Raw genomic sequence first — 9,900 nt, forward strand, 5'->3', positions numbered from 1 at the left:
CCGGCGCGGAGAGAGGCTGGGAAGAGCCCACGGGGAGACCCCCAGACACATAGACACGGGCGAGCGAGCGCGAGAGGAGGAGAGAGACAGAGACAAAGGCACAGCAGAAGGAGCCAGAGACAGGACAGGCACAGAGGCAAAGCCAGACAGTTTGAGGAAGCCCAGAAGGAGAGGCCAGAGAAGCTGCAGAAGACAGGGGCAGGGAGCGACAAAGACCCAGGAGAGGAGAGTTTGGAAGAGCCAGGCCACTCGGCGCCTCTCCTGAGCCTGGGGGCCAAGTTTTCGCCATCTCCTCTGAAGGTCCCCAGCCCCTCTGAAAACTCTGCCTCTGAGCCTGGCACAAGTCCAAGCCCCCAGGCTGTAGAGAGGAGCTTTCCAAAGCCAGGGCAGGGAGGACTGGGTGCCCAGACGGCCTCAATCCCTCGCAGCTGCGGCACCAGTGCCATGTCCCGGACAGACTGGCATCCCAGGAGGAGCTTGGCGCGGTGCTGGCTGTGGGGGGTCCACACCCGCCCAATGCTCCCCACTGTGCCCAACTGTCGGCCAGTGGGACAACTGCTGCTGCTGCTGCTGCTGGCCTCCCTCCTGCCCTCGGCCCGGCCGGCCAGCCCCCTCCCCCGGGAGGAGGAGATCGTGTTTCCAGAGAAGCTCAATGGTAGCGTCCTGCCCGGTTCGGGTGCTCCTGCCAGGCTTCTGTACCGCTTGCCAGCCTTTGGGGAGACGCTGCTTCTAGAGCTGGAGCAGGACCCTGGCGTGCGGGTCGAGGGGCTGACGGTGCAGTACCTGGGCCAAGCACCGGAGCTGCTGGGAGGGGCCGAGCCAGGCACCTACCTCACCGGCACTGTCAACGGAGATCCGGAGTCGGTGGCATCTCTGCACTGGGACGGGGGAGCCCTGTTAGGGGTGCTGCAGTATCGGGGGACCGAACTCCACATCCAGCCCCTGGAGGGAGGCACCCTTAACTCTGCCGGGGGCCCTGGGGCTCACATCCTCCGCCGGAAGAGTCCTGCTAGCAGCCAGGGCCCCATGTGCAACGTCAAGGCTCCTCCCGGGAATCCCAGCCCCAGCCCTCGAAGAGCCAAGGTAGGCAGCCGTGGAGTCTGTGTCCTGCAGCCACTCCCGCCATGTCTGTCCTACTGACCCCTATTCACCCTCTCCCCACCCACTTCCACTGCTGGCCCTGCTGCTCCTTCCCTGCCTTCTGCCTGCCTCTCCTCTCTCCGCTAGCCTCCTCTCTCGGGAAGGCTCTGGATGCTCCCTGCCCCAGCCCTTCTCCTGGCCAGGCTGCTGACACCCAGGAGGGCTCCCAGAGGTGGGTCAGAGACTCTCTGCTGGGAAGGGGCACCCCTCTGCCCACTCCAGCCCTGCTTGGCCAAGGCACTCTCCTGGAGCCATCTCCTGCCAGAAAGCTCTCCCAACAGCCCCCTGGGCCTTGACTCTTTTCCGTGCCCCAAATTTGATTTTCGCCCCCACTGCCGGCTAAAGGACTGAGGTTTGAAGCCCCAGGGACTGGCCTCTGGCTTCTGGCGCTGTCTTCCAAATAGTTCTGGCAAACTGCAAAGTAGGGCAAAAGCAGACGGGGAGGAAAGACAGCCCGCGCGCCCTGCCCCGTCCCCTTCCCACGCTGCGCACTGGCTGCAGGGCTGCGGCCGCTGAGCTCCATCCTTCCCCCCTCCCGCTGCCGGCCTCCCCCTTCTTCCCTCCCTCCCTCCCTCTCTCGCTTTAATCCAGACCAGCCGCTCTCCCTCCACACCCGCCACGCCGAGATCTGGCCCCGGCCCTAGCTGCTGACTGAATTGTTCCTCCAACCACACAGGGCAGACACGTTGCAGCCCGGCCCTCTAGCTCCAGGCCTGCGGGCCCGAGCACTCCGGCCTGGGGGACCCCGGAGCCCCTCCCAGAGGCAGTCCCTGCTGCTTTTCACCTCTGGGGATCCCATGCGGCCCTGCCCCGGGACGTGGCATCCCCCTTCCCCTCCCCTCCTTGGAACCAACAGCTGATTTCTTTGAGTTACCACAAAAGCCCTGGAACTTGGGGTGGGGGTGGGGAGGGCCAACCAAGACCCGTCAGGAATCCCCGGGGGTGTGTGGGGCCCCGCTGGCTCTGCTGAGTTGCAGACCCAGAAAGCAGGGGCGGGGGAGAGGAGCCGCGGGTCTGGGAGGCTCTCTCAGGATGCTCCCCTCCGCTCTCCCCATCTAGCGCTTCGCTTCGCTGAGTAGATTTGTGGAGACCCTGGTCGTGGCGGACGACAAGATGGCAGCGTTTCACGGCGCAGGGCTGAAGCGTTACCTGCTGACGGTCATGGCCGCCGCCGCCAAGGCCTTCAAGCACCCCAGCATCCGCAACCCAGTCAGCTTGGTGGTGACGCGGCTCGTGATTCTGGGGCCGGGCGAGGAAGGGCCTCAGGTGGGACCCAGTGCCGCCCAGACCCTGCGCAGCTTCTGCGCCTGGCAGCGGGGACTCAACACCCCCGAGGACTCGGACCCTGACCACTTTGACACGGCCATCCTGTTCACCCGGCAGGTGAGGTCCCAGTCCGCTCCAAGAAGCCCCTTGTGTCCGCTGTGCTGGAAACGGTGCCCCTGGAGGGGTTCCATGGGGCACCCGGCCTCGGCCACACTGCCTGTATGCCATCCGGGTCCCAACGGCGCTGGCTACTCGGGGCCCAGGTCCCCCATGAAGCTAGATCTCGTCCCAGCGGACCGGGGTTCTCGGTTCCTCATGCACCTTCTATGCTACCTCCCCACAGGACCTGTGTGGGGTCTCCACCTGCGACACTCTGGGCATGGCTGACGTGGGCACTGTGTGTGACCCGGCTCGGAGCTGTGCTATCGTGGAGGACGACGGGCTCCAGTCGGCCTTCACTGCTGCTCACGAACTGGGTAACGTGGGAGTGGGGCTGCGGGGCAACAGGGCGGCCTGGGACAGCCGTCAGGGCAGGGGAAGGGGACAGTTAGCTCACTGGAGGGCGGAAGGGGTCACAGAGTGATTCTTCCTCCTGCCCAGGCCTAGCTCCATGGCCATTAACTTTTTCTGCTGTGGGTGTAGACATTTAGATTTTTTTTGATTGAATGAGATAGTGCGCGGAAACTTACCGTGAGCGCTGTGTGTGCACCCGCATGTCTGGGGAGGGCCCCCTATCGAAAGAGATGTTATTGAGGAGGGTCAGTGACGGAGTGGCTGGGTTCGGGGTTAGGAACGCTGGCTACAAAGGAAAAGAGGGTCGGGAGGTGCCCTGCATATGTTTTTGGGGGAAGGGGAGACAGCTGTGGGAGCTCCAGACTGGAGCCCCAGAAGGAGATGGGGGGCAGTGTGGGTGGGGTAGGGAATAGATCTGACCATCCACAGCTGCACCCAGGTTATTCTGGGCTTGGAGCCCCCTGAGGGCACAGAGATGGGACCCTACAACCCTAGCAAGGCCTCTGCTGTCACAGGTCACGTCTTCAACATGCTCCATGACAACTCAAAACCATGCGTCGGTTTGAATGGGCCTGGGAGCACCTCCCGCCACGTCATGGCTCCTGTGATGGCCCACGTGGACCCCGAGGAGCCCTGGTCGCCCTGCAGTGCCCGCTTCATCACTGACTTCCTGGACAATGGCTACGGTAAGCAGATGGCAGCCCCCCGCCCCGGGCAGCACCCCGTCCCTGCTCCCTGCACTGTGTTTTCTCTTCTGCCACATTCTGCTAGGGCCAGACTGCCTGCCTCCAGTGGGTTTCCTCTGCAGTGAGGGATGGGGTGAGAAATGCTCTGTCTTTGTGTGGTTCCCACTTCCTCTAGCTTAAATAATACAGCCAAGAGAGGCAACTTTTGGTGCTATAGAATGAGATCTGACCTTTTAAGGGTCAGAACCTTTCACACGAGAACAAGCTGGCTGGGAAAGGAGTAATTGCCCGTCGCTGGAGGTGTGCAAGCCTGGCAGCGTGGCCACTTCTGGGCAGGGCTGCGGAGACTAAGCCAACTCAGGAGGTCTGTGGTCGGTTAGAAGAGGTCGGAAGACTTAGCGCTTCGGGTTCCCAGTCTGATTCTGTTCCTAGACAAGTGTAGATGTGTGAGTGTGAGCTTCGTGTGGCTGGTCGGTAAAGCCAGCGTGAAACGATCACCACCTTGGAGCTGCTCTCCGTGGTTAATGAGGAAGGCTGGTCAGGCATTTAGCTAACGCTCATTACGTAATAAGTACTCAATACGTTGTATCAGCTATTCACAACCTTTTCCAGTGCAAGGATTTGAATTCTAGGATCCATCAGGCCTCAGGGAGTCCCCATTTTCAGCTAGCAGTCTAGAATGTTCCCTCAACCCATTGCTAACTTCCTGCCCCATCTCCTCCCCAGGGCACTGTCTCTTAGACAAGCCAGCGGCTCCCCTGCATCTGCCTGTGACTTTCCCTGGCAAGGACTATGACGCCGATCGCCAGTGCCAGCTGACCTTTGGGCCCGACTCACGCCATTGTCCCCAGCTGCCACCGCCCTGTGCTGCTCTCTGGTGCTCCGGCCATCTCAACGGCCATGCCATGTGCCAGACCAAGCACTCACCCTGGGCTGACGGCACCCCCTGCGGGCCGGCGCAGGCCTGCATGGGGGGCCGCTGCCTCCACGCGGACCAGCTGCAGGACTTCAATGTGAGATCCCGCGCCAGGGACGCAGCAGAGGGTCTGAAGGACTGGGGCCGGCCCCGACCCAGAGAGAGGGTATTGATCCCGCCCCTCCATTCTGTGCTTCTGCAGATCCCCCAGGCTGGTGGCTGGGGCCCCTGGGGGTCATGGGGCGACTGCTCTCGGAGCTGCGGCGGTGGCGTCCAGTTCTCGTCCCGGGACTGCACACGGCCGGTCCCCCGGAATGGCGGCAAGTACTGCGAGGGTCGCCGCACCCGCTTCCGTTCCTGCAACACCCAGGACTGCCCAACGGGCTCAGGTGAGGAGCGGGAGGGGCAGAAGCCATTAGGAGGGGATGCTGGTAGAGCAGGACTTATGGTCCCTGGAGCGGGGCGGAGTGGGGGGACAGTCCCTGCTGTTGAGGGGAGTAACTTCATCCTTCGGGAACCTTCTCTGGCGGTCTGCAGGGGAGAGAGGTGCCAGGCTGTCTAGAGCTCTGAGGGGCTTAGGTGGAGGGGCTCACGGGGAATGTCGTGAGCAAAGAGGACCCTGACTGCCGGTTTCACCCCCTACAGCACTGACCTTCCGTGACGAGCAGTGTGCCGCTTTCAACCACCGCACTGACCTCTTCAAGAGCTTCCCGGGGCCCATGGACTGGGTCCCTCGCTACACGGGGGTAGCCCCCCGGGACCAGTGCAAGCTTACCTGCCAGGCCCGGGCCCTGGGCTATTACTACGTGTTGGAACCACGGGTGAGGACCAGGTGCCCCCGGGGCCCCGGCTGTGCTCACTGTCCCGAAGCCCCCTGCTCTCTGATGGCCAAGACCCTCCCGCGGCCGTTCCAGGCCCGCCCAGGGTCCACTCACACTTTCCCATCCGCAGATATTTAGAAACCAGGCCCCAGACTCTGGATCGGTTCCCAGTCAGGCAGCTCCAGCCCGTCCCCTTTCCTTTGGGTTCTTTTTCTCTCTCTTCTGTCTCCCAGGTCCCATCTCTCTATTGCCTGAGAACAGATGTGGCCTTCTGGGCAAGTCTTTGACCCCCTTTCTGTGGGCCTCCTCTGTCACTTACATGGGTGGCCTCGTCCGGCTCATGGGAGGCCGGACGCTCACTGGACAGGGGTCTTGGAGACTGTGGCATCCCTGCACCCCTTCTCTGGGAGAGGGCGACTTGTGAAAGCCCAAAGAACGCGCCCTTGAAGAGGTTTGGGCTCTCCCCTGGGCAGCATTCTTGCTCGTCGGCTGCCCTCTAGCGGCCGCCCGAGTCGCTACCATCAAGGTTCCCGGCTGGTGCTGAGACTCAGACCTGCCCATTTCCCTCGTGGCCCCTTTGCTTGCCAGCGGGCTCATCTTTGGGAGAGTCTCTTCATCTTTCTAAACCAGTGTTCTGTGTCTAGAAACCTCCAACAGTGTGGGAGATCTATATTCTAGTTTATAAGGCACTTAGAATATAAACTATATTCTAGTTTATAAGGCACTGCCCGATTACGAGGGAGTCTTCTGGAAATGGTGGCTTTTATAATTAGTATCATTAGGATTAGTCCCCCTTCACAGGGCTGGGACTCCCCCCACACCCCATCTTCGTTCCCTCCCACCCAGCCTTTCTGACGTCCCCTCCTGGGTGGGATGTGGGTCTGGTCTGGCTCACGAACCCCTCCTGACTAAGGGAGAACCCTTTGCATCGCTCCTTCTCTTGGCAGGTGGTAGATGGGACTCCCTGTTCCCCGGACAGCTCGTCGGTCTGTGTCCAGGGCCGCTGTATCCATGCAGGCTGTGACCGTGTCATTGGCTCCAAAAAGAAGTTTGACAAGTGCATGGTGTGCGGTGGGGATGGTTCCAGCTGCAGTAAACAGTCTGGCTCCTTCAGAAAATTCAGGTTCATTCACTATTGATTTCCTCCTTCCTGGTCCTTTTGGGGTACAGAGGTGAACTTGACATTGTCTGCCTTCTCAGAGAGCTGACAGTCCAGTGAGGGAGACGGATGAGTAAGGAGTTCGAGCACAGTGTCCCATGTGTTCAACAGGCAGCTTGGGGCTGCTGCGAGGGCCCTGGTGGGCCTGAGGGAGTGATTCCTGGGGAGGGGGTGACTTGCTCCTGGAGGGAGAGTGGGAACTGGACCAGCTGGGAAGAGGTGGGCTCAGAAGGGCACCTCAGTCAGGGGTCTCGACGTGAGAGGGAGGAGGGCGCATTGGCAAGGAGCTCAGATCCAGGCCGCATCCCTCATGTAGGTTTGGGGAGACCGCCTCTGCACACACAGACTCACACACAATCGGACAAGCGGCTCAGAAAGGCTGAGGAGATTCGGGAAGATGCTGAGCAAGCCCCCCCCCCCCCTTCTCTTTCCGCTCAGGTATGGATACAACAACGTGGTCACTATCCCTGCGGGGGCCACACATATCCTGGTCCGGCAGCAGGGGTCCCCTGGGGTCCGCAGTCTCTATCTGGCCCTGAAGCTTCCAGATGGCTCCTACGCCCTCAACGGAGAGTACACGCTAATGCCCTCGCCCACGGACGTGGTCCTGCCCGGGGGCGTCAGCCTCCGCTACAGCGGCGCCACGGCAGCCTCGGAGACGCTGGCCGGCCATGGGCCGCTGGCCCAGCCGCTCACGCTGCAGGTCCTGGTGGCCGGCAACCCCCAGAACGCTCGCCTGCGCTACAGCTTCTTCGTGCCCCGGCCAGCGCCGTCCACACCGCGCCCCCCTCCGCAGGACTGGCTGCACCGCAAGGCTCAGATTCTGGAGATCCTCCGGCGGCGCCCCTGGGCGGGCAGGAAATAACCTCATCCTCCCCGCTGCCTTGCTGGGCACCGGGGCCTCGGACTGGTTGGCAGAAAGACGGGGCCTCCGCGGCTGCCTCCCGCAGACCCGCGGACACGCAGACACCGTGGGGAGGGGCGGAGAGCATGAGGCCCGCGCTCCTCCCCGCCCCCGACGCGCAGGCTGGCCCTGCCCTGATTTCCTGCCCTGGACGGCAGGGACGGGTGGTGGATGGAAGGGGCTGGGACACTGTCCGCATCTACACTGCCCTCTCTGCCCTGCTGGTCACGGGAGGGAGGGGGAAGCCAGTGGGGAAGGGGGCCGGGGAGCCGTTGTATTTATTTAGTATTTATTCACTTTTATTTAGCACCAGGGAAGGGGATGAGGACTAGGGTCCTGGGAAAAACGACTTCCACCCCCTCATAGCCCACACCCTGGCTAGGAAATCCAGGGTGGTGGTGATAGGCATAACTGATCTGTGTGTGTGCGCGTGTGTGTGGGGGTGGGTTCAGGTATGAAGTACATCCCGCCCTTGCTTTCCTCTCCCTGAATTCTGCTTTCTGGGAAAGGAAGAGTCAAGGGTATGATAGACCTTCAGGGAGTAAGGGATTATCATATTTTTAAAATATCTATTGAATTCTGCTATTTATGTGCTCCTTTTGGACTCGGACAGAGGTGGATTGCACCGTGGCTCTCCGTCTCTGAACATTAGTTTCCTCGTTTGCCAATAACAATACCTCCCGTGGAAATGTGTTGTGAGGCCTGAATAATGTCAATAAAGATGTCAATAAAGAACTGCATGATGCCTGGCCCTGGGTCAGTGCCCAATGCGGGGCGGCCGCCCTTGGTTAGCGCGGGGCCCACGTTGCTGCCTGTGGGGTTTGCCGCGCCCCAAAGGTGAAAAGCTCTTGCCAGTCATACCTGCCCTCGCCCCCAGGCCAAATTTCTCTGGTTGGCAGACTGCTGTCCTGGATTCTCAGGAAGGATCGGAGACAGGACAGTCGCGTCCCTGATCACCGGAGACTTCCCACCAACAGAATGTCATAGACCCTTGGCTCTAAGCACAGCTGACCAGAACAAGGAGGCACAAAGAAAACAGGACTGGCTCTGTCCAAGCCACCGGACACTTAGTAATGAAAGCTCTTGGGGGGACCCTGAGGCCGTCATCATCCTCAGAGGGGGAGTGCTGGACAAGGGAGCCCGTGAGTCTGAGTCTGAGCTGGGGCTCAGTGTCTGACTGGCCATGGTGTTGGGGGAGTCACTGATGCTGAGCTGTGGGGGGCTCGTATGTGTAAGGGGCTACTGATGCCTGTCCCCACCAGTTTGTTCTGGGAACAAATGATACAGTATTTTCAAAATAGTAAAGGCTGAACCACGTGAGAGGTTACCCTTATGACTACTGAGTGATTGGGACGGGCACCCGGAATCCACCAGTGTCAACACAGCTCGCTTCTCTGCAGCTGTGAGGTTAGAGCGGGATTTAATATAGAAGAGCAGGACCCAGGTGGGCGGGGGCGGGGGTCGTCCAACGGGTCACGAAAACGACTCAGGGGCGCATCTCTGGTGGCGGGGAGCTGGGCGTTCACGGGAGGTGGCACACTTGACCGGAGGACGGGACACGTGACAGAGCTCAGCCTTTCTTTCTGAGCAGGCGACGTCCGTTGGCCATCCTGCGTGGCTCGTGAAGGCCACGGGGTTGGGAAAGGGAGGCGGGTGGACCCCGGGACAACAGCAGTCAGTTGGGGGGCACTGTGGGGGTTGGAGAAGGGCCTGGATGGGGAGGTGAGGGAGGAACCGTGGGTAAAGACGACATTGGGGTGGGTGCAAGAGGGGAGACTGGGGAGCTCGAGGCACCGCACGTGGGGGCCGTAGCTCCTCCAGACATTCTTGGGTTGTGGAGCTGGGGCAGAGGCTCGAGGCAGGCCGTGGAGGTTGCGGTTGTGTGCCCTGGGGCTGGACTTTGCTCCCCGAGGGCTGTGCCAGGCGGTGCCTCACACTTACCGTCGCCCGCTGGGTGCCTCCTCCCTTGGCTGCAGCCGCAAGAACAGGGCCTTCCTGCTGCTTGGTGCCTGTCTTTCCCTCCTGTCCTCCTACCGCCAGCCTGGAGGAGGTGTAACTGGGAGTCGGAGCCAAGGTCAGAGTGCTCTTCCGCTGCTTCATCTAGTTAGCAAAGCTGGGCCAAGAGCGTGTTTTGCAGGTCAAAGGACTATGAGCTCACGGGGCAGGCAATAAGCCGAGCTCTGTGCCAGGTGCATGCAAGGTACAGACGCAGACAAGGCGGGACTGAAGGACCTCGCTGCACCGGGGAGGGTGCACGCTGCGCCCCCGCGAAGACAAGCAGTGGGATGATGCAAAGAAATGCACGGTGAGGCCCAGATGGACCGTGCAGAGGCTGAGCCCAAGCCCAGGCTTAGTGGCCATGAGGGTTAAGGAGGGTGAGTGTCCGCGGGGCTGAGGAATGGGTCACCCCGATGGCCTTCCTGTCTTCCCATCGGGCTGGTGGTAACTCATGCCTCATAAATCACTTTCATGTGTATTATTCTAACCAGAAGCTC

General features: G+C 61.2%; 1 protein-coding gene across 2 annotated transcripts; it reads left to right on the forward strand.

The window, feature by feature from the left end:
- Nucleotides 1–8,145, forward strand: ADAMTS4 (ADAM metallopeptidase with thrombospondin type 1 motif 4). 2 transcript variants are annotated; one of them, XM_059413459.1, is made up of 9 exons: nucleotides 1–1,083; nucleotides 2,200–2,523; nucleotides 2,750–2,882; nucleotides 3,435–3,605; nucleotides 4,332–4,618; nucleotides 4,724–4,910; nucleotides 5,167–5,342; nucleotides 6,290–6,467; nucleotides 7,103–8,145. In XM_059413459.1, exons 1-9 carry the CDS (start codon nucleotides 445–447, stop codon nucleotides 7,735–7,737), a joined length of 2,730 nt encoding a protein of 909 aa, XP_059269442.1. In that variant the 5' UTR covers nucleotides 1–444; the 3' UTR covers nucleotides 7,738–8,145. The 2 variants fall into 2 exon arrangements, with proteins under 2 accessions (XP_059269442.1, XP_059269441.1); XM_059413458.1 differs by having other exon boundaries at nucleotides 3–1,083; nucleotides 6,290–6,465; nucleotides 6,940–7,455.
- Nucleotides 8,146–9,900: the final 1,755 nt, after the last annotated feature.

The sequence above is a fragment of the Mustela nigripes genome, chromosome 10 (genome assembly GCF_022355385.1).
Source record: "Mustela nigripes isolate SB6536 chromosome 10, MUSNIG.SB6536, whole genome shotgun sequence".
Classification (NCBI taxonomy): Eukaryota; Metazoa; Chordata; class Mammalia; order Carnivora; family Mustelidae; genus Mustela; species Mustela nigripes.

Bases quoted from the DNA above. Each gene is read 5' to 3' on its own strand.
- ADAMTS4 (XM_059413459.1), top strand. From the start codon at position 445: ATGTCCCGGACAGACTGGCATCCCAGGAGGAGCTTGGCGCGGTGCTGG. The intron at 2,524-2,749 runs GTGAGGTCCCAG...ACCTCCCCACAG, and splicing joins CCATCCTGTTCACCCGGCAG to GACCTGTGTGGGGTCTCCAC. The intron at 4,619-4,723 runs GTGAGATCCCGC...GTGCTTCTGCAG, and splicing joins ACCAGCTGCAGGACTTCAAT to ATCCCCCAGGCTGGTGGCTG.